At 45.1% G+C, this 25,125-nt stretch overlaps 1 protein-coding gene across 1 annotated transcript in view; it reads right to left on the reverse strand.

The window, feature by feature from the left end:
- Window positions 1-25,125, reverse strand: part of TCF20 (transcription factor 20) — a 126,969-nt gene that overhangs the window by 35,859 nt on the left and 65,985 nt on the right. The window contains exon 4 of the mRNA XM_018564787.1: window positions 14,078-14,127. Coding sequence (XP_018420289.1) covers window positions 14,078-14,127 — 50 coding nt within the window. The remainder of the gene's footprint in view (window positions 1-14,077; window positions 14,128-25,125) is intronic.

A 25,125-nucleotide genomic window follows, 5' to 3' on the forward strand; every position in this document is an offset into this window, starting at 1 on the left:
CGTCTGCTTTCCACCCTGGAAGGCTGCGGCCGTGGACGTAACAGGGCGCCTCCTTCCCCTGAGGGCGTACTGTTATGCATTCCAGTGTGGAACGCGTAAGTGACGGCATGCCGCGAGGTTCCTCTTCCGCGTTCCACCTGTATTTAAATGGATTCGGAATGCAAGGACGGCGTTCCACTATTGAGTTGTTCGCCCAACTACTCAGGAGCCTCCACCACATCTCCACTTACTGGCATCTCATCCAGACCGAATACCATCTGCTTCTACCTTCAACCACTGGAGTCCGGATCATTGAAGCCTCGGGGTCTACCCCCTAAACCGCAAGTAGTTACTACTGTTGGGATTGCTGCTTATACTCTCACGTAATCACTATACTGCCACCTACGGTAGTGGAGCTATCTTCATCTAGTTTGTACCTTAACACTTATCCTTAACGAAAAGTACATTAAGTAAGATTGCCTCTGCTTGAACCGCTTGCTATTCCTAGAGACTGCCTTGCAAAACCAATTCTCTGTCATTATTGTTTCTTTCCGTATTTGTCTAGAGGGAATATGAATTAATATTCTCCGAATTAGTCCACCTTCATTTTGTTTGCGGTCCATGATGTCTAAATCTCCAAATCTCAGTTTGTGATTGAGAGCGACGCCTGGGATTATAGCCTGACAACCGCACTACAAACCTTTAAACGGGTCAGGACCACAGCTGAGATCCACCGCACCTCACGGAATACGGGCGCATGACAGAATAGTGGAACCTTTAAACTTAATGGATCCAGCAGAACTAACCCCTTATGTCCTGGCTCTCTCCCAGAAGGTCGAAGCACTGACTCTCACGGTTCAGGCAGTCCGACATGAGAACCAGGCGTTACGTGCCTTAATTCCCGCCAATCCTGCCGCCAAAAAAGGGAACAAGAGAGGATCTTCGCTGAGGCCATGATCGACTCGGGGGCCTGTGGAAATTTAATTGACCACAGACTAGTTATTCAAAATAAAATACCCCAAGTTAAACGCACCACTCCATTGTCATTGTCTGTCAGTTTCTTAAATGGGTCCAAGGCTCCTTTGGGCCCAATCTGTTACCAGACCAAACCTCTGCTAGTCACTTGTGGTAAGACACATACTGAGTTCCTGTCACTAGATGTGATTTCCTCACCAGTTTTTCCCATCGTAATGGGTCTGCCATGGCTCAAGCTTCATCAACCCACCTTCCTATGGGAGGAGCGAACTCTCCAACTGCAATCTAGGTATTGCAACGAGACTTGCTGTAACACCTTTGATGTTCGTAGCCAAAGACGAAGCACCTCCTCAATACAGAGATTTTGCAGATGTTTTCAGTGTGCAGTTGGCTGAATCCCTTCCGCCACATCGGCCGTATGATTGTCCGATAGATCTGATACCAGGAAGCACCATCCCCACAGGCCGGTTCTATCCACTCTCTGAACCTGAACTGGTGCACCTCAAAGGATACCTGGAGGAGAACCTTAGGAAAGGTTTTATCCGACCTTCCACCTCACCAGCCAGTGCTGGTATGTTCTTCGTGAAGAACAAGGACGGCTCCCTTAGACCTATTATTGACTATAGAGCGCTCAACAAGGTCACAGTAAAAAAATCGCTACCCTCTCCCATTGATACCAGAACTTATTGAGAGACTGTAAGATTCTCGAATCTTCACAAAACTAGACCTACGTGGGGCTTACAATCTCATCAGTCAGACAGGGAGACGAATGGAAGAGCTTCAAAACGAGATACGGTCTCTTTGAGTATACTGTCGTGCCTTTCGGATTGTGCAACGCCCCAGCCACTTTCCAACACCTGATAAACGACATCTTCAGAGACCTCCTTGATGTATGTGTTGTCGTATATATCGATGACATTCTGGTCTACTCCAAGGATCTGGAAAGCCACAGAAAACACGTCCGCTGGATTCTCTCTCGACTCAGGGCTCACTCCCTATATGTGAAGTTGTCGAAATGTGTCTTTGAACAACGCGTTATATCATTCCTGGGGTATGTAATCTCACCTTCCGGTATAGAGATGGATCAAGCAAAAATAGATTGCATCCAAAAATGACCAGTTCCACGGACAAGGAAAGCCTTGCAGCGCTTCCTAGGGTTCTCGAACTACTATAGGTAGTTTATAAAAATCTTATCCTCTATCGTGAAGCCTCTAACTGCCCTTACAGGCTCCAATACTGCCTTCTCCTGGTCCCCTGAAGCTGAAAAGGCCTTCACCATACTGAAGAAAAGTTTCACCTCAGCTCCAATCCTGCAATTGCCAAACCCAGAGTACCATTACGTATTGAAGGTTGATGCCTCCCATGTAGCGATTGGGGGGCGTCCTATCGCAGCGTATGGGGGTTGATACTCCGCTACACCCCGTGGCTTTCTTTTCTAGAACTCTCACCACCGCTGAGACAAATTACCCCATTGGGGAAAAGGAATTGCTCGCGATCAAGGTAGCTCAATGACAGAAGATTCTAACACACAGACACTGAGCTATGACTCATCTCTGCTCTGAGGGGAGAGGGAGGAGGGGGGAAACAACCGATTGCAGTTTAGGCCTGGTTCACACCTGGGCGTTTTACAGCGCGTTACAGCACCTATGGGCATGATTCCCACCTGGGTGTAAAAACGCCCTATGCCCAAAGAAGTACAGGAGCGTCTTTGGGGCGTATTTTCTGCGCGTATCCATTAGGATAGCCTTCGTAAACGCACGTTTGTCACGCGATTTTTACCGCAAATCGCGGTAAAAATGTGCGGCAAGCGCGCATATTCCGTACGCCCAGGTGTGAACCCAGCCTTAGAGATAACCCGACCCCCAGGGAGGGATTGAAGATATTGTGGAGGGAATTTTGAACTTCTAAGCCTCTGGCCTGTAAAAAAATCTATAAAATAAAAAATAATGAAAAACAGCCCTGTGACTCCTGAGAATGCACACACATGTACATCTCCCCTGCACCTCCCTATTACCACCAAAAACTCAAAATTACTTACAAAGGTGGAAATGTCCTTTGAGCCCTTGGAGTGAGAACAAACGTTAAAAAAAGGGGCATAGTATGCGCGAATAGCAAGATCAGCATCGTGGAGTGTGCCCTCTAGGAGAAGATATTGACCAGCACGATCTGTTATATGCTTAACACACTGAAATGGAGTTATCTTATGGAATGCAATGAGGACACCTCTACATTTGGGTGTACGTTTAATAAACTGTGAAAGAGTGTGATAAGCAGTGAGAAGGCTTTTCTCACCTTAGCAAAGTGAAAAGTCTAGAAAATGGTGTTTAATAACCCGTGATAAGTCAGGTAGGAACAGAAATATCTCACCTCTTCTCATCCTGGTGATAAGTACACAGAAAGTAATGGGAATGTACCTGTTTAATAAAGGGAGAAAAGTAGAGAACAGCTTTATCACTGTATAAGTATTGTGCAAAGTACCCTTGATTTAGCACCCTGTCAGACCTGGTGATAAAGGCCTTTTTCTCGAGAAGCACTGAGCAAAGATACAGGAACTTCCTCCTCTGTCACTCAGTTCTTCTCTGTTTCCAGTCCTGAGGAGAAGTTTGAGTGGTATGTTCAAATCAGAGCCTAGTGCTATTCTATCCAGCTGTTACCGGTATCTAACTTTTTAAAGAAATAAATACAAAGAGAAGTTTTTAAAATTAAAAGTTTTTAAAATTCCCTTTTAGTACTTTAATATTGAGGTTTTGGATGGAGTGATCCTTCTGGGAGAAGTGATGTCCTACTGGAGTGCAATATTCATCCTCTTTGTGGTTCTTGATCGAGCTCCTGTGTAGGTTCATCCTGAGCTGCAGCTTAAGGCCAGTTTCCCCAATGTAACAACCTTTGTCACATGCTGAACACTGTATCATGTACACCACGTTAGCAGATGTGCATGAGTATGACCCCTTAATGGTGTACGCTTTGTTATTGTGACTCGCCATATTTCTGTCACATATATGTTGGCAAAGTGTGCAGTGGGGTTTATTGCATTGTACTGTGCCATTCTGTGTAAGTGCCTGTTCTGGGGGTCAGCTTACTGTGTACCAATTTTCTTCTCAGGTTCAGTGGTTGCTTGAATGCTAGTATTGGGGGCTGAGGGAATATTTCTTTAAGTATGGGGTCTTCTGAGAGTACTACTGCCCACTTACATTGCTAGGCTCCATTAGAGTGCCCCTTTAGAATGTTTAACCCCATCACCGCCTCGCATTGTGGCCTCCTCTGGTAGCTTGATTCATGTTTTTGTACTGGTACATGCTGAACAAATCAGAACATGTAAATCCTGCCTTTTAGCAATTTTCATCATTTTAACAGAGAAATAACTGTTGCACTTTGCTATAGAGGTGCTTTGTAATATTGTTATTGGGTGGTTTGGCAGAGTAAACTACGATCCTGTCAGGAGGAGTGTAGATTATCACAAAGGATGTCATTGTGCAGCTCAGAATAAATTCCCCACATTGCTTTCTCTACTGATCACCGTGACGACTTATCTCAGCCTTTCACAGCTGTTACGTGAGATAAGTTTTCTTTTCGCAGGTTATTAAACAGCCTCTGTGCAGCCGAGAAAAACAAAGATCTGCTGAGTAAAGTTAACTCGTGATAAAGCTAGTTTTATCACAGTTTATTAAACGTACACCTTGGTATCCACAGTGGATTGAACTACTTGAGGGTAATTAACATCAAAATATTTAGGGGAAGAAGGAGGATACATTAGTTTCTTGGAGGCAAGCAATGTTGATATGACGGCACCTAAGTTAACAAAAGATCTTAACCCTCTTATGAGGGGCATTCGTGCCCTCTACATTGAGAGAGGCAGTTAAGAACCATAGTTAATAGGCAAAAGTAATCATCGGCTATAAGGGCAGGTTAAAATATCAGAAGCCAACGTTTGTTCAGCCCTGAGGACCAAGAATACTACAGGAAAGGGAAAAAAATATAATGAACTATATGGAAACAAAAGTATAATCAATAAAACTGCCACAAAGCATGTAAGGTCCAGAGTACAATAGAGAGGAGAAGGGAAGCATATATTCATAACCACCAAGGGCCAGACAAAAAAAAAAAGGCAATCAACAGGGCTGCCAAATGAGGAAGATACACGTAGAGCAAATTTAAACGGAGAAAAGGGGAAACGGGGGGAGAGAAGGGGATATAACATTAGAAATCTTAACATGAGACAGCATAAATCGGCTGGTCTAAATAAATTACCAAATAGTAAAGAGAAACACAAGTTAAAAGGAGAACTATGGGGTCAGGGCTTTTCCCCATAGTTCTCCTTAGGGTAACGGGAGGACACAAACTAGCGTCCTCCCGTTACCCTAAGCTCAGTATACCGCGAGCTACAGCTCGCGGTATACTGAGACGCCGCAGCCGGAGCGGATCCCGGCATCGATGTCGAGATCCGCCCAGCTGCGTGAGTGACAGCTGGCTCTGCCTATCTAGAGGCAGAGCCAGCTGTACCCGCCCCCTCCCCTGTCCATTCCGCCATGCAGCGCTGGAGGATCGGAGCGGGGAGGGGGGAATCCAGCCCCTCCCCTGTCACGTCAGAGAGCTGTGACAGGATCGAGAGGTGAGCGAACGACGGTATATGTTCGCTCACCTCCAGATCTACTGAGCCAACCTGTGACAGTCTCATTGTCACAGGTCGGCTAGAACTATGAGGTGAGTGAAAAGCACTCACCTCATAGTTCTCCTTTAAGCATAGAGGGAAAATAAAATACAAGAATATAGTTCCATCTCCAAAAAAAGGCCACAGGGAAGTCAAAACGAGAGTTCCTTGAAGCAAAAAAGGGTCTCAAAGGAAGAAAGAACTGCAACCACCACAGGGAAGCATAGAATAACCTGAAATTACAAAATATGTGTACTCATGCTTTACCCAACAGTTGGAAACATTGAGACTTAAGCCTGTGGAGAGCTTGAGAACGCTGGTGTTTAGATGGCGGTCCATCTGATCCAGAAACTGGATGTAAAAGGTCGCAGTATATCAGGGGAGTGGGAGCCTTGCATAGATTGTAAAATGTCCAATGGAAGATCCAGGTGGCGCTCATGAAAAATTTGGCAGAATTCTCGCTGAGTAGAGGCCTGCAGCTGGCGGTTCCTACATGTGAAGAACAGTTTGAAAGGGAATTCCAATCTGTAGCTGGTGTTGGACATTGCATAATCTATAAAAAATAGTTTCTAGCAGTTGGAAGGCGTTCCCGCGCGCATGCACCACATATTTTTTGTTTATAATGGCAATTGACAACTGAGCACCCCCCACCTTGGGGCACCCAGAGATGCTTTTACGATCGCAACATTCTAGGGCTTTTTCCTCAGGGCTGAGGAAGAGCACTCCTCTCCATTAGGCTCCTGTGGAGATTCCCTCTCTCGGGTGTTGCCGAGAGGAGGGAAGGTGTCTCACACACAACACACAGATCTAGTTGGATCCATGAAAAAAACAAGCCATTTTTTTTCAATTACAGCCATTTTCTTTCTGAAGCAAAAAAAATACTTTTTTTTATTGTTTATGTGTTTACAGCATATGCTATGATTAAATATTTTTTTATTTTAAGATTTCAGATGAATAGCAGGTGCCTGAAGGCCTATTCCATCGTCCGGATCCAAGATGGCGCCTGACAGAATTCACACGTGCAGCTATGGATGATTCAGATAGTACCGCATACACCAAACTTACTGTGACAGTACATTAGGTGATGACAGGGAAGGGAGGATCCTGTGCTTTCAGATTAGGCTTTGAAATTATATTACAAACACATCTAAAGATTTTTACACTGAATCCATGGACAATTCCAGATGACAAAGAGTCTGTCTTCTGAAAGGAAGCCATGGTGGTCTGCTCCCACTACATCTTGTGTGTGCAAACATCTTCCGATGAGAGAGTGATGGACAGAAGAACAGAAGCACTTAGTTCTCCTTGAGGTGAAAAGAGAGTACAACCTTGGGTAAAAGGGAAGGTTTCAAAATGTCCTTGTCCCTATGAGGAAGAGTTGTCTTGCAAGACAAGACTGCTTATTAAGAGACCCTCTTAGCTGCAGTGATGGCCATCTTTCGGGGGGAAAAAAAGAAAAGATCTCCCATAATCGTTTAACCCTTAAAACACCAAGTTAGGCATGAAGCTAGGTGGAGCGATGCAAGTGACTTCTTGGATACACAAGCAACATGAGGCAAGGAGGTCCTTAAAACAGTGTAGCAGGAGCCAATATTTGTCCCTTGGTGGTACTCTGGGTCAAATACTGATCCAGGCCAGTTTGCAAAAAGGTCAGGATTCATCCCATTAAGTATTTCCTGAAGTACATTTTTTTAGCTGTGCGCCAGGTAAATTATGCCTTCTATCTGCAATGACAGACCTTACAAGAGGTAGACTTCCTAGCTTTTAGGACCGTGGCAATTACTGAATCAGAAAGGCCTCCGTTTCTTAGTACCTGGGCTTCAGCAGCCATACTGTCAAAGTTAGCAACTGTGAAGCAGGATGGTAATCCATTCTGACAAAAGATCTGGTCAATCTGCAAGAGCCTATTGGGTGTCTGTCATGAGGCCAATGAGGTTGGAGTACCACATCCGCCTGCATCTGGATGAATTTGGTCCTATGAAGATTACTGGAATGCCCTCCATCTCCACCCTGTGGAACACTGCTACCTCCAGTAGATGCCTGCAACTAGAAACAAAACTGGCTTAGTTTGTTGTTGAATCTGGAGGAAAGGAGATCCACATCCAGAGCCCCCTACCTGTAACAGGAGTCCTGAAACACTTCCAGGTGAAAAGACCATTCTCATCTGGTGGCTAAAGTAATCTGCTTGGCAATAATCCATGCCTGCCTGTGAAAAGCGGACAAGGTAGGGGCGTGCAGTTCTGTTCAAGTTAGTTTTCTTCCTGTTTCTCGCTGCAACATTTCTGGTTCCCCCCTGGTGATTAATGGTATGCCACTGCTGGGGCACTGTCCAACTGAATCTTATGGCCCTGCTAATGTAAAGTCCAGCGTTCAGGGGGCAACTACATTACTTGGCACACCATTATGTTGATCAGCAGAAGAGTTTCATCATGCAACCAAGTTCCCTGCAAGGACAAGGTGTCAAAGTCTGTCAGGCTGACATCTGTCGTGAAAGTCTTCTAAGAAATCAGTAGGATTTCCCTGACCTCTAGAAACCTATCCAGAACACAGACCAGAGGCAACCTGGTTTTGGATGTCAGATGCATTAGTTGACCCAGAGATTGCGTCTTTATTGCCCCACGCAGCATGAATGTTGAGTAGTAAGCCTTGAGTAAAATTGAGCAAAAAGGACTGCCTTAAATGAGGCTACCATCAAGCCCAGAACTATCATGCAGAATCAGAGTTGGACGACTCATGGACTAAAGAGTCTAAATCTGGGAGAAAAGAACTTGGAGTTTGTCTTGTCGAAAAAACAAACAAAATCTTTGCATTGAGCTGTATCCAGAATAAGACCCAAATACTTTAATCAAAGCGTCTGTTTCTGCGCAGATTTCTGAAGATTCAGGATCTAACCAAACCTTTGAAGGGTCTGAACAATCACAACACATAAAGAGATCTGCCAGAGCATGGAGGTCTGCTAGTCTGTGTTCTGAATAAGGCAGAAGAGGGGGTCACACTTGAATGAGCTAAAGTAGGTATTCCAGAATCCTGATGCACTCCTTATCGAGTATCCCTGTCAGCGTGGGTGCTCCAAATGACCGCGGATGGCGCCACCAATACTTAAACTTGTTAAAGATGTCACCAGCACACCATACTGAAGTGAGGAACATGTCTGTTTATTGACGCTTTATGTCAAAACAAATAATGTTTCGGGGGCACACAGGATCCCCTTCATCAGGCTTGAAATATTTCAAGCCTGATGAAGGGGACCTTGTGTGGCCCCGAAACGTTATTTGTTTTGACATAACGCGTCAATAAACAGACGTGTTCTTCACTTCAGTATGGTGTGCTGGTGACATCTTTAACAAGGTCTAAAGTAGGGGGACAATAATCAAGGCTGTAGGTGTCCGGTCCGTGAGAAGGGATGCTGCAGGCCACCTCTGAACTGTTAAAGGACCACTTCCCTTGCGTTTGGCATTCGACATGTTGCATTGTTAGACTGAGGGAACTTAATTTATAACACCTTGTGTACACACAAACCAGTTGTTAAGAACTGGAAAGGTATATAAGGGCCACAGTGACGGACAGTAAGAACTAGCTCATGCTGAAAAGGTTTGAACAGTGTAGAGCATGTGCATGACACTTGGAGCTTGTAGTGCAGCACTAAATTCTCCAGTGCGTTAACCCTTTCTATGCAAACCAAAGAAACAGGAAAAATAATAGTGGTGCTTAAAGTGACATTAAAGGATAAAAAAAAAATAGGATTTTGGTACTCACCGTAAAATCCTTTTCTCTCCGTTCATTGAAGGACACAGGGAACAGATTGTAGATCATGTACTGTAGGGTAATATCGCCACCTGCAGGAGAAGGACGCTAGGATAGCAACGGGGATAAGCAAGAGAGGGCCGCCAATTCCGAAACCCTGCGGACCGAGGTGACCGCCACCAAAAAGGCCACCTTTTGAGACAGAGTCAGAATTGGAATTTCACGCAGGGGCTCAAAGGGAGATCCCTGCAACACTGAGAGCACCAAATTCAAATCCCATGGCGGCAATGGGGAGCGAACAGGAGGAACGATACGTGTAACCCCCTGCACAAAAGTGCGAATGAAAGCGTTGGAGGCTATCGGCCACTGAAAAAGGACGGTCAAAGCCGAGACCTGGCCCTTGATCGTACTCAAGGCCAAACCTTGATCCACACCACGCTGCAAAAAAGCGAGGATCCTGGAAACGGAAAACAAACGAGGCGGAAATCCAACCGACTCACACCAGGCAAAATAAGCCTTCCATGTTCGATGGTAATTCCTTCGGGACACGGGCTTGCGAGCCCGCAACATCGTAGAGATAACCACATCCGAGAGACCACGATCCCTCAACACCTGGCTCTCAACAGACACGCCATCAAAGCCAACGACTGTAAAGACGGATGGAACACCGGACCCTGAGATAGAAGATCCGGACGAAGCGGCAGGCGCCAGGGGACGTCCACCACCAACCGAACCACATCTGCGTACCACGCCCTCCTCGGCCAATCCATAGCCACGAGGATGACCGGGACGCCTTCTACCGCGATCCTTTGAAGGAGACGCGGTAACAAATACAGTGGAGGGAATGCGTAAATCAGACCATAGCAATCCCACGGCGCCACCAGTGCGTCCACCGCATCTGCCCAAGGATCCTGGGTCCTGGCCACGAAGCAATCGACCCGCCGATTGAGGCGAGACGCCAGGAGATCCACCTCCGGGAACCCCCAGCGAAGGCAAAGCTGATGAAACACCTCCGGATGTAGCATCCATTCCCCCCGGATCCACCGACTGGCGACTGGAATAGTCGGCCTGCCAATTGTCCACGCCCGGAATGTACACGGCAGAGAGAGCCGGAACATGCTCCTCCGCCCAAAATAGAATTCTTTCCACTTCCCGAGCCGCGGCCACACTTCTTGTGCCGCCCTGATGGTTGACGTAAGCCGCGGCATTGTCCGACTGAACCCGGACCGATTCTTTCCACTCCCCGAGCCGCGGCCACACTTCTTGTGCCGCCCTGATGGTTGACGTAAGCCGCGGCATTGTCCGACTGAACCCGGACCGGCCGCCCCTGAAGACGGCCCCTCCAATGAGGAAGGGAGAGGCGAATCGCCCGAAGTTCCAGCACGTTGATCGAGAGTCGAGACTCCTCCAACGACCAACGGCCCTGAGTCGTCCAAACGTCCAGGACGCCCCCCAAAGCCCAACGGGCTGGCATCCGTGGTGACCACCGTCCAGTGAATGGGAAGGAAGGACTTGCCCAACACCAGAGACGGGGACTGAAGCCACCAGACCAGGGAGGCCCTCGCCTCCCGAACCGCCTGGTCCAGCGACGAAGGGGACTTGTCCCATAGCGATAGAAGACGTCCCCGCACCCTGGAATCCCGGGATGGGGGCAGGCCTTAATGCCGCGGGGGGCTTACCCCGGGGCTTGGCGTTCCTGGGCTGCCAGGGTCGCTTGGCGGCCTGGGAAGGGGGCGGCTTGCTGAACTTCCTGCCCTTCTCAGAGGGCGGAGGTGGACGAAAAAACCGCTTGTGAGCGGAAAAGGAAGGACCAGGCCTCCGCCGCTGGTCCCTAGGCTTTTTCGACTGAGGCAGGAAGGTACTCTTACCGCCCGTCAGATCCTTAATGATCTCATCCAAGGTAGTACCGAACAGCTCCGTCAGGGCCTTCTTGCAAGCCTGGTCGGCCGACCAGCATTTGAGCCAGAGGAGTCTAAGAGTAACCGCTGACACAGACAGCTTGGAAACCAAAGGTGCTGCATCCAAGGCCGAATTACACAGGTATTGCGGACCCTGCACCAACTGCTCCGCCAGGTCGACATAAGCAGGAGACACGTTTACTTCCGCAAGACCCTGGTGCAGCATCTTCGCCCACTCGGTCAAAGTCTGGGAGACCAGGGCTGAAGCCAACACAGGGCGCAACAGAGCCCCGGAAACCGAGTACATCGTACGCGCCACAGCCTCCGCCTTCCTATCCGTGGGATCCCGAAAGGAAGGCGAATCCTCCACCGGGATAACTGTAGCCTTATTCAGGCGGGAAACCGGCAGATCCACCGCGGGAGGGGTGGACCACTTAGACAGGAAGGACTCCTCAAAAGGATAACAAACCGAGAAACGCTTGGGAACGGAAAACGACTTGCTCGGGCGCTTCCACTCCTTGTAGACAAAGTCATCAAAAAAAGGAACATAAGGAAAGCGGGAGCGCCGAAGAGCTTGGAGTCTCCTCAATCTTAAGCGTTTCCCGCACAGCGCGAACCAGGGCCGCAACCAAGTCGCGCTCCTGGGCCATAAGGCAGGCCCCCGACTCGTCGTCACTACCAGATTCCGCCTGGGAGGAGTCCCCCTGGTCGGGATGCGCAGTCGCAGCAGACATTTCCCCCTCTTCCTCCGAATCCCCAGAAAGGCCCGGGGAGGGAGCCGGGAAGGCGCGCTTCATTGGAGGGCGCTGCGTCAGCGCGCGCTCAATACGGGACACAAAACTGTCCATAGTGGAGAAAAAAACCTCCAATGACAACCCTGCGCCAGCGGACCCCCCACCCAAAGAACCCGCAGGCATCAAGGGAGACTGGGAAAGGGGCGCAGAAGCACAGGCTGCGCAAAGAGGCGACGTGAGAGAGGTCCCTGAAGAGAGGCCGCAGCCCTCACAGGGCACTGCGGCCAGTGCGTCCCCACTGTCCATGCCCCGGCAATACAGAGCCACATGTAACGAGGGAGTCCCCAGCAGGCACCCAACGCAGTTGTCCCCAGCAACTGCCCTCCCGCAGGCAGACGACCCCCCTACAGCACCTGACTCCCGGTGTCCCAGTGCGTCCTCACCCGACCGCGTCCCGGCAAGAAAGACCGATTCGGCCGGGTGACGCGCTATTACAGGGACCGGGAAGCGGCGCACCGGAAGTGATGTCAGGAAGAGGGCGCACGCGCCCACACTAAACATGGCGGCCGCGGCCTCCGGAGAAGGCCGCAAACGAAGCCGGGGGCTCGATTAGCGGCCCCGGCGAACACACGCGGGCGGAACAGAGCGGCCAGCAAGGCCACCCCGCCGGGGCGGGGCCACCGCGGCCGACCCACCGTAGCGGGTCTGCATGCGTCCGATGGTCGTCCAGGGGAGACTCCAAGGATCCGAGACATACAGCCTGTCGCCCGGACAACACTTGCTAGAAGATTCCTCTTAAAAGATCAGGACGAAGCAGGTAAGAATACCAGAGAAAAAATTCTTAGCTCCTTACTCCTGACGCTAGGCAAAAAACTGGAGACTTGTCAGCAGGTGGGGGGTTTGGCCACCGGCAGGGGCGATATTACCCTACAGTACATGATCTCCGATCTGTTCCCTGTGTCCTTCAATGAACGGGAGAGAAAATGTCCCTCCCCCCCAATGTAAATATAAGCACTTACCTTAAATGATGTCTCTTAATCCGATCTTCTTTTCTGTCGTTTTCAGCCTTCTCTCCAGGGCCGCTGCGGGTCTCTGATCCAGCGCCGACTCCTCCGGGCTTGCTGTCCTACGGTGTCTGCATGCGGGTGCACGCTGTCCATAGACTTACCTTGTGTATATCCTCGTCTCCCGGCCGAAAATCTGAAGTGTGCATGTGCCCGCCCCAAGATCCTTTGCGGCCACCCGAGATTTTCGAACGGGAGCATGCGGGGAAGACACAAATATTAACCCTTTTTAAAGCGTTTTTTAAAAAAAAAACGTTTTTGCATATATCTACTGCTTATTAGCTTTAATAACCCTTTAACTGTGGGGAAAAATGGTAGTCTGCTATGCTCATGTGTATAGGAGAGTCCTCAGACACATGCCATGGTCCTGGAGCTGCTCTGTGTACACAGTACACAAGGGACAGGGAAATACCACATGCAGACTTCAATGCTTAGGTCACGTCCCATCTTCACCCCATCCATGGGCATACCTACAAGTGAGTCTTCAGAGACTTGGTCACAAGCTGTGCCATGGCTCTGGACATGTAAAACGCTCTTTGGCTGGTAAACCACAAATCCAGGGAGCGCCAAAAGTGAAACCCAGTGCCAGAGGGTCACATTAAAAAGGCATGCCACACAATCTTTGTCCGTGCACAGTCGAGTAAGTTCTTCAATGCAGTGCCAAGGATCAGGTGATCCCGATACCCGCATGTGGAGCTACGCTCAGCAGTGTAACGATAAAGTCTTGATTAAAGGGGAAAAAAGGGGGGGATGGGGGGGATCTTGAGCAAAGTAAAAAAATAGGTAAAACTTTTCTCGAAAGAGAAAAGACATCCATCTTCTTAGGACACTAGCAAAATACTAAGGCATGATGGGAATGGGAGGCTGACTGCTAAACAGTTTGTTTGCCAGTGTCCAATTCCTCCCCTAGGCAGTAGAATGAAGAAATCAATATTTTTTAGAGCCACATTCAACTTGGTGGTATGTTAATTAGAACTTCCAAATTATATACATTATGTGAACAAATTAATTAAAGCGAAGGGTTTAGAGGCCTACCTTGTGCTTGGGGCAGCGTACAGAGAAATTCTCTTCACTCAGTAAACATTCTGCAAGAAAAAAAAATGTTTTAATTGAATGCAACTAAGTTAGAGCTAAATTATCAACAAGTAATGCTTGGTTCTATAGATCAAGTAAAATTACTTTTTTTTCCCCTTTCTTTGTTCATGTTTTCTGTTGCACTGTGCACATGATGTAGATTCTTGTATATAACTTCCCGCATATATGCACGCACACCAGTGGTGTCAGTTTTACAGTAGTGACTACATGGGCACATGCCAGCACACTATAAGTTGGCATGACTGCTTGTAGCCCAAACAGAGCATATAGTAAAAGGGTTACAGCGCTTTAGATTCACTTGTTCACTATATTGCATCCTGTGAATGGCTAAAGGAAGAGAGGGTGTATGCAATCTGGCATTAAAACATTTTTTTATATCAAAATACAGAGAGAAGAGTGCGCTATAGTTAGAACACGCCAAACAAAAAATATATATGCCTGGAATCATTTTTTAATGAGTAGGCACCTTCACCCCAAAACAGAAGCTCATGTAAATACATTTTACTGGTAGGATGCCAAGATGCAAATAAAATAAATGTAGGAAATATATAAAAAAAAGAATTAAACATTTTGACATTTAAAGACGACACATATGGTTTAAACTGTATGTGAATCCTAAATCCATTTTTCAGTATGTTTGGCATCAGGCCTGACTGTATACAGATTTCTTAAAGAAGAACTCCAGGACTTTAAAGAATTAACCCTGACAGCGGGGCTACCCCCACACTGCAAGAGTTAAGTGCATGTCTTGGTCTAGGGGCAAAAAGAAACAAGAAATACTCACTTAATCCTCTATACTGTGGCAGTGACCACTCACCTCTCTCCCCCACAGCTCCGGCTGTATGTCCTTCTGTGTCGTCAAGTCTAACAGACTTTCCGGGGGTGGGGGGTTGGGGATGTGGGGACCAGTCTAGCAGTCAGGCATGACCGAGAATCAGGTGAGTATTTCTTTTTTTGCCCTTTGACAAAACAAGCGCTTAATCCTTGCAGTTCGGGGGTAGCCCTACTGCAAGGGTTAATTTTTAACAATCCTGAAGTTCTTTAAGCAAATCGTTTTTTGTGACGGTTACAACATTTTTTACTCGCAGATCCCACCAGTAACAGCACTTCCTAAGCTGCAGGCTGACATCAAACCTCTTGATTCCATGGGCTTAAAGAAAAATCTATGTGTGTATGGCTAGCCTAAATGTCAGCCATCACCAGTAAGTTCTCTTATTGGCAGAATAATTTCCAGGTAAGAAACTTTGTAACAGATAAAACAAATTACTTACGTAATTACTTACTAATTACTACGTGTGTATGTAGGGGGGTTCATACATTTCTTCTGATCCTGCCAGTTTCTGCTCTCTGATGCCTTTTTTAATAGGGCCACCATCAGTTCCAAATGTTACAGGATGGGGGTTACTCTGTGCTTTCACCCAATCCAATGCAAACAATGCCCCATGCTGGAAGATCAACAGCTGCTCTTACCATTGAGCAGCTGAGATAGGGACTTCTAAATTTAACAGCCACTTTTGCTGAACAGCTTGGCCTGTTACAGTTATTAAAGAAATAATGGATATACTGACAGGTAATAAAACTATGTTACGGGGGTCTTCGATACACACTGCTGTGTTTACTGCAAGGGACATTTTCCATTATTTTCCTTTTGCCTATATTTACACTAAGAAAACTGTATACATTGAGACATGATGCAAACATACTGAAAAATAGATGTAGGGATTACCGTATTTTTCCGTGTATAAGACGCTACTTTTTCATTAAAATGTTTACCTAAAAATAGAGGGGCGTCTTATACACGGGGGCAGAGAGGAGAACCACGGTTGCGAAAGTGCCGATACCACCGCAAACTACCGTAGCCTCACGAGTGAAACTTCGGATTGCAGAGACAAGATAAATTTTCCTCCAATCATAAATCTTTTGTACCCGACGTCAGCTGTTGCTGGGGAGAGTGGCTCTGTAATCCGCTCTCCCCAGCAACAGCTGACGTCAGGTACAAAAGATTTATGATTGGAGGAAAACTCTTATCTTGTCTCTGTAATCCGATCATAAATCTTTTGTACCTGACGTCAGCCGGTGCTCGGGAGAGCGTGTAGCCAGTGCCCGGAGCTGTAATGTCGGAGTATAACGTGATTGAGGTAAGTGTGATGCATTATACCATTTAAAATATTGATTTCGGAATTTGGGGTCACCATCATTAACACAGCAGTGTGTTATTCTCCCCCCTTGTAACATAGTTGTATTACCTGTTTATCCTGCCAGTAAGTCTCATTTTTCAACTTCGTGTAACAGAAGTTGTCCAGCAAAAGTGGCAGTTAAAGAGTTGTGACAAGCCATTCAACAGGGCTGCTTAGATCAGTTTTGATTCATATAGTTAAAACCTTAATCCCAAAACAGAAAAAAAAACAACATATTGCTGTAACTAGGGATGTCCCAATACTATTTTTTCAAGACCAAGTACTTTCCCTCAGGTACTTCCCGATACAAATTAACAATACTTTTTCTTAAAAGGGACATGACATTTTTTTATCTAAAACAATACAGATTAATGATTTTAGGGTAGTTTCTTCATAATTCTGAAGAACTGTAACTCAATCCATGAATATACTTGTCCTGATACAAAAAATAATCTTAACCAAACCCCAAAACCATAGTTGACCGTGCTAAGAAACGCTTTTCAATGGTCAGCACGGTCACCTGACTGCACTGACCAACGAGTGCTCACAATGTCTGAGTGAAATTAAAAATCCATAGCAAAGGGCTGCACTGGACGGCAGTATGAGGTACAGATAGTACACCCGTACAGGCAGAGGGGAAGGATCGTTCACCAAAAGTTAAGTATACCAGGGGGAGGGAAAGTTGGCCAGATTTAAGCGGGTAATTCCACTTTCCCAAATCGCTTGGGAAAGTGAACTTACCCTTTAATGCGCATTGTGCATGTTCGAGAGCGCTGCTGCCCCACTACCACAATATTGCACACAGTGGAATGCCTTACGCATGCTTTTATTCACACACAGATGGTGGAGGGGCTGGGTTAGTTTTTATTTTAATTCGTATTTTATTTTTTACCTTTTTAGCACTTTTTTTTCCTTTTTAGCACTTTATCTTTTTCACACGTTTTTTAAATTTGTATTTTATTATTTTGTATTTTTATCACTTTTTTTCCCCACTTAACTTTATTAATATCACACAGGCCCTATGTGACATAATTCAGAGGCAACAGGCTCTCTATGAACCTGACATTCAATACAGAAGACACAGCACAGCAATGTGCTGTATCTTCTGTACAGCTTCATTTATGACAGTTGACACAGGAAGTGCTGTGAATACAGCTCTTCTGCGTAATTGACAACAGACCGTTCTCTGCTCTGGTCCCCGCTCACCATCCTGAGCTGCTTTGCTGTGGTCTAGGGTCCCCCAGAACAGCAGGGAAGCCCGAAAACCACTGAGGGAAGGGGGGCGAACCATAGAGGGGCGGACCTTGGAAGGAGGTGCTGGCGGGGGGGACGGACGAGCAGGCTGCTGAACAAGTGATCCATAGGGGGGGGGGGATCCCTTGTACAAGCAGCCCAAACCTATTTAAAGATTTAAAGCAAGTACTCGTGAAAATGCCCAGCATCGGTACCAATACTAGTATCGGTATATCCCTAGCTTTAACTGCTTAAGGGCCACCAGGGGCTGTACAACATGAATTCAGGAACATTTCCTCAAGTACAGTCTTTCAAAAAATGGCTGTATGTGGCTGTACATGGGTATATGTCGGAATTGCAGAAATACGTGCATGCATATGGACACACAACTCTGAAAGCATACAGGTAAAATCTAGAACCGCATTACCTGTTATAAAGGGACTGCAGATAGATGTTTGTTAAGTAGGCAGTCATAATAAAAATATTTATATGGGTGGAGGCAAAGCATCAAGTTCACTAAAACCTCCACCCATTCTAGCTCACATCTTGCTTTCACTGCCTTACCATACTTGTTTGGTCGCTGGAACAAAGAGAGGCTAAGCAATCTCTCCCAACCATGAGCATACTCCCCATATGAAGTACTGAGTATTTCTCTTAGCTTCTTTTGGAGCAGCAAATAAAATGGACATGGCATCAGATCTTTTTTTTATGTTAAGTACATGCGTAGCAAGTAACGTATAATATAAAATGTAAAAAGGTATTACCTTTCACCGTACTCTTGGAGATACGTTCAACTGCTTTTCTGTCCAAAAGTACGGCCCCATCTTTGCTCAGGCATTACCTAGGATCAGCAGCCTCTTAGCCATTTGCTGGCAGTCATCTCATTTGCAGTACACTGAAATCAATTTGATTCTACTGAACTCAACACAGCAGTTAAATCTCAGAAACAAAGAGATTTAATTGCTAGTGTGGCTATAGTCTTATATTTTGACATGTCAGGAATTTATCCATGTAGACTTGTAAAATTACTAAAATGCCCACTTTAAAGTGGAACTTAAAGTACAAATTGAAAAAGAGTGACCAGTTAGGCTTTTTATTGCAGAAAGGAAATACCGTCTCTTCTGCAATAAAGGACTCTTACCTGCCTCTCTTACTTCTTATTGACAATGTACACTGAGCTGTGTTCAACATAAAACAGAAGTCATCAACTTGCGCAACTAGATAGACTGTTTATGGACTATATATTGATAGTATCAAAAGGAATTCCAGTTGTACTGGTAATTAAATCGAGAGAAGATGTGTGCACCCATCCTGCAGCCTGGCTGGTTGGATAGGGAAACATCCATGTAACAGCACTGTGAAGAAAACATAGAAAACCGGCGCACAGATCTAAGTGCAGTGTAAAGAGACTATTTAATAAGGTTAAAAGTAATGCACTTACAGGATATTAAAAAACATCTCGCCAGTCACGCATCAGATGAAAGTCCCATCTGCACCGTCTCCCCCCGGGTCCCGAACAGGAATAATCCCCGGGCGGTCAGTCAGCGATCACCGGGACGGCCCTATTTATCCCCTCTGTCCACTATAATCATTCAGGGGAGGAGGAGAGAAGGAGGCGGCAGGTCGTCGGACAGTGCCCGAACAGTCAGTCAGTGTTCAGTGCAAGCAGCCCAACTAATCGAGCGACCAACTAATCTATAATGAAAATCGTTGACAATAATTTTCATTATCGACGTTATCGATTAGTTGTTTCAGCCCTGAACAAAACCGTTCAGTAGTGCAAAAGTGCAATCATACGCTACAGACTGCATAGAACTGATCTTGTCTCTGGTGTAAGTCAGCAGTAAGTTCTTCCACATGGCAAATCATTTGCAATTCAGCTACCAATTGACGGAGAGATGGAGGCGTATTCGACCTCCAGTGCCTCATTATTACAGCCTTGGCTGCCGCCAGGAAAAATATCAGTATACTCTCTCTAGCCGAGGAAATGGACCTAGGTAAGGGCTAATTGTAGAGATCTTTCAATGGTTGTGGAGAGAAGATGGTATTGCAGAAAGGGATGAGGGGATGGCATGGCATGACAACAAAACGTGTAACATCGTGCCGGGGTAAGCTGAGCACTGCCAGCAAAGGTTAGGTACTGAAGGATAAATAGAGTGGAGTCTAGTTAGGCAGCAGTACAATCTTGACAACATTTTGAAATTTCGCTTCTGTACTCCTGACTATTGATACGGTGTGAGATCAAACAAAAGATTTGGTAATATCTGCCTCTGAAAAAGGTACATCTCATCTCCCTTTGCACTGTGCACAGCATCCTATAATCTACACAGAGCACAGAGGTGGCCATTTCAAAAGGAGCAATGAGGAGATGGAGAGGACAACTAACAAAAAAGTAAGTTTTCTATGCAGCAACTGCAAATGCCTGCTACATGTATACTTGGTTGTTTTTTTTAAATACCTCCGCAAAGGTGGAAATGGGCTTTAAGTTCTTGTTCCAGATGGGAAGGGAGAGCGACATTAAAAGGCCTCCGCCCTATGCATGTCATCTTTAAAATGGCTGAGCAGTGCAAAATCATTAAACTCCACCGGAAAAGGGAAAGACATTTTAAGGTTAGATACATAGAGCAGTAAATCGTCCGCATGTAGGCCGAGTTTGAATTCCCTGTCCCCCTATGCAGACTCCCCTGATAGTTTGGTTGTTCCTGATATATGCTGGCCTTGTGTTCCATCGCCAGGATGTATAAGGGGGCAGCAGGCATTCTTGGCATGTGCCATTCCGTATATGCATATGATATATTAGAATCCCGCTCACTCTCACCCTTACCCTTTGGGGTGAGGATCTTAGTTAATAGGCCAGGTGGATTTCCAATATGAAAAAGTGTTGCCTCCAAAAGGGTCCAATTAAGGTGGTCAAATGCCGTCTCTGTCTTACAAAAAAGGACAGAAGGGCGCCCAACCTAGTGCAGATTATTTTTTATTTTAAAAGACACAAAGATAAAATTGCAATGGTACTCACAATGGAGGGTCATAAAACAGCTTGTGTGGATTCTCCAATGACGTCTCAAGATTTTAGAAATGTGAAAGGCCCCGTCATTGAACTGTGTACAAAAGCTGATCTTGTAGTTGTTTCCATCCCTGATTTTGTTTCTCAATTTATGATTAGTACCATTAGTGTTATTAGTATTGTTATTGTTGTTGGTCTTCTTTAGATTTGGTGCTAAATGTTTTTTGAAGGCTATCTCGATCATTTTAGCTTCATAGCCCTTATCAAGGAATTTTTTAGTCATGTCCTCTCCTAGTGCTTCGTAATCAGTCTTTAATGTACATGTTTTTTAAGTCTTCGGAATTGGCCGTCTGGTAAATTATTAATCCACCTGGGATGATGGTTACTTTTGGCGTGTAAATAGGAGTTCCCTGCTGTAGGTTTAAAATGGGTTTTGGATATGATAGCACCTGTTTGATCTATCCCTTACTCCAGATCCAAAAATACTAGACCTTTCTCATCACTGGATTGATCCACTATTATGTATGGTATATGCACTAGTATCCCATCCCATCATCACCAACCAATATTAGGCCTGATATTTAGTCCAGCTACACCCCCATTCGCATGTCCCATTAAAACAAGTCTTAATTTCCCCATGTTCATTCACACGGACATAAGCCTGCCTATCCCTGGATATACATTTTATGCAATCTCCACTTGGATCTACCACAAGGGATAATTACAAAAATAAATATGGACCCCAACCATATTGACACCATTGTTGTCAACAAACTAGCAAGCACCAGCAGTCCATCCCCTGTGGCAGCTTCCCTATCCCATATGGGTCCACTGCATTCTCCCCATTTCCCCTCTACTCTTCATGTTTAAGATCCTTATTCTCTTAGCCCCACATGTAATAAGCCAACCAAAAGATAACTAGAACACGCTTTTAATTTTTTTCCTACACAGTGACAGACTGCAGATCACTGGCATCCAAGCGATGCTTCAAGTCTAAGCACACTCATTGTATAGTGCTTTTTCATATATATATTTCATATATATTTTTTATATATATATTTTAATATTCATGTATTTCTTATGCACAATTTATGCATACTTATGCATTTTTACGCATCATCATGCATTTTAATTCAAATATTTGTGTATACCAGCTGGGGATCACAAAACGAAATAAAATAAAATATGACATAATATTGTACGCATATACATATATATGTATATGCAAAACGCTGGCTTAGTGTTATACATATATATTTTTAAAGCTATTATTTAAACCTTGCTTCATATAGCCGATAAAGATTGACCCTCTACGAATTTTCATCCAAATATGTATATTTTTATTCACACTTATGTATATACATCTTGCTACTGACATGTCAGCTCTTCAATCATTTTAATCATGTGTTTTGAATGTATTGTTGTAAATTTGCTATGATTATCATTTCATGACCTCAACCCCCCTGCCAAGGAGAGTTTTTACCAAGAGTGGGAGCTAATGCTGTCCCCTCCATCAGACTCGTAACTCCTTCCATTCAGTTCCAGAGCTTCTCCTCCCCCTTTCTCTTCCCCCACATGACTCGCATATGCCCGTGTCCCTGGGCCTGACTGAAACGAACATTGGCTGTCAGGTATTATGAGTCACAAGGGGGTTTACCATCATCAAAGCTTCCGGATTGGCCAGATTGTCACACGCCCATTTGAGGCGGAACCTGCGTCCGTCGCTTAGTCCGATAGTGTAGGAAGTAATGGGAGGTCAGATTCAGCCGAACTTACCTCATTAGCATATACTGCCTATTGGTTTATCCTCCTACTTAAGGAGACAATTAGGAGGTTGAGGTAACGTTCTGAAGAAGGGGGCGTGACCCCGGAAACGCGTCAACGACGTCACAATTCAGTGGCACACAGACAGATTGCAGTCTTGAAACTGCTGTTTCTCTTAAACCATCCATACACGCTGTTGTTTGACCTACCATTGTGAGTACCCTTGTACTTTTGTTTATCGTGTCTATTTAAAATTAAAAGGATTATCTGCACTAGGTTGGGCGCCCTTCTGTCTCTTTTGTCTATCCTATTGTCTGCTTTAACTAACCTGATGCTCGGAATAAAGCAATCATGGATGAAAAAGGTATTTGGTTCAGCTATCTGATAAGGATTGTATCTGCCTATACAGGCCAAGCATAGAGGTCTCAGCAACGGATAAATCGCTAATACAACAATCAGAGTCAGAATATATCTATATAGATATATATCTATCTATATAGATCTATATAGATATATATCTTTTAGATATTGATATTTTAGTATTTATGTATACGTTTGTATTTTACACTTTGTCAGTGTTTGTTGAATATGTATGTAATTTAAAAAAAGTGTTTCACAATGTTTTGGGTTGAATTTTCTCAGGCCCCGATCACATCAAGTCTTTTGTCACACGTATTTTTCCACAATGAAAAGCTCAAAACAAGAAATCACATTAATTTCTATAGTCCCTGTTCACACCTGAGCATAGCGTCGCGCATAGAAAAACGCTTGTTAACGGAAAAAGTGCAGGAGTCTTTTTTCTGGGCAGATCAGTGCGATTTGTCCTCATAGACTCAATATAAAAAGCTCGGAAGTATGCAACAATTACTTTGCATGCTTCCCATTAACATCAATATAATCACAGCTCTTTTAAGATATAAATCCTGTGCCAAATGCGACTAGCTGCAATACTTAGGAAGCCACTCTCTTTTATACAGTCAAAATAATAAGTGTTGCTGTAAAATAACAAAATAAACAAATATCTATTCAAACAGTGAACATACATCTACTCAATCAATATGTGCAATTGATCAACACTCAGAAATCATATTAAAGTGCAAAAATGCTTACCATCTCATAAATCCAAGTGGTTACTGGTACAATATTATTCCAATAAAATGATCGTACCAATATACTCAATCTCAAATTCTGCAGGTAAGTGAATCCAAAACCCAGATACTGTCACACCAGAAACAGATTTTTTACAATAGGCGAGTCCCAACTCCTCAGTGTTGTCTCATTCAGGTTCAAAACAATATTTTTAAAATGAGTGAATACAATTCCCTGGTGTGATCACACTGCAATCAACAGTCCACAGAAAACTCCAGTTCCTCCACCAATGTGTACACTTGTACACACTATGGCCACTCCAGCAAAGTGTATTCATCAGCAGCGGTAATGCCTCATAATCCCCGGTTATGTCAATACAGACATTATGACACTGGAAATAAGTTCACCATGGTTGTAAATGGTTGATTTCGCCAGCAATCAGATTATTCCTCCAATTGTAGTGACAGGTGCAAACAAAATCTCCAGGTCACTTTGCACTGCCCAGGAGGTGTTGCCACTATGAATAGTAATGAATAGGGGGGAGTTTCCACAGAGAAGCTTGTGCACAAGAGAAGCAAAGCATTGTGGGAGAAGCAATTTTCCACACCCTACATTGTAGTTTTGAGTACAACATCCTGTAATCTACACAAAGCACAAAGGCAGCCATTTCAAGAGGGAACTGAGAAGACCACTAAAAAAAATGTAAATGTTTGTGTTCCTATACAGCAGCTGCATATGCCTGCTTCATGTACACTTTGTGCATTGCTGGCATAAGTTGTGCATTGCTGGCATATGTTTTTCTAAAAATGACTCCGCAAAGGTGGCAATGGGCTTTAACCCTTTCGCTGCCAAGGACGTACGTCGTACGGAGCTACAAAAGTGCTTCCAGCTGGCCAGCTCACAGAGATATAAAAACAGGAAAATGTAGTGCAACACAATAACAAATCCCATCACGTTAACGATGTGGTTATCACAGACATGTAGCAACCCAAACCATCTGATCTGCCACCGTTCCAACACACCACACCCAAGCATGTTACATAAGCGTATATGAGCTTTAAACATATTTATTCAAATAAAAGGAAAGTAACAGTACTATCTACATATATTTAAAGAAAAATGCCCCACAAACCCACAGAAGGGTCAAGGGACATTAAAGTTAAAAAAAAATTCCCCTCCCCCCCATGTAAATGTTAGCACTTACCTTAAATGATGTCTTATTCCGATCTTCCTCTTCTTTCCCCATGTTTTCATGTGTCCCTCCAGCGGTGCGGCGGCTCTCCGATCCAGCGCTGACTGCTCTGTCCCTCCGATCCAGCGGTGTCTGCATGCGTCCATAGACTTACCTAGCGTCTCTGCTAGTCTCCCGGCCGAGAATCGGAACTGCGCATGCGCCCGCCCCAAGATCCTTTGCGGCCGTACAAACAGTTCCCGATTCTCGGCGCGGGAGCGAGCATCGATAACGAGGTAAGTGTAAAACTAGTTAAAGCGTTTTTTGTTTTTAAACTTCTTGCCTATATCTACTGCTTGCTAGTAGTAGATATAGGCAAAAAAATGGAGGGTTTAGAACCCCTTTAATATTATTAACAATACAGGAAGGAAATGATGAGCAATGACAATATCAAGAGGGGTAAGCTGCTAAGACATGAGAAATTCAAGAAGACACTAGGCAAGTATAAGATCATCATGGCAAAATCTCAGACGTGGCAAACATGACTAAA

Source organism: Nanorana parkeri, unplaced genomic scaffold (assembly GCF_000935625.1).
Source record: "Nanorana parkeri isolate BGI_ZX_2015 unplaced genomic scaffold, ASM93562v1 scaffold780, whole genome shotgun sequence".
Lineage (NCBI taxonomy): Eukaryota > Metazoa > Chordata > Amphibia > Anura > Dicroglossidae > Nanorana > Nanorana parkeri.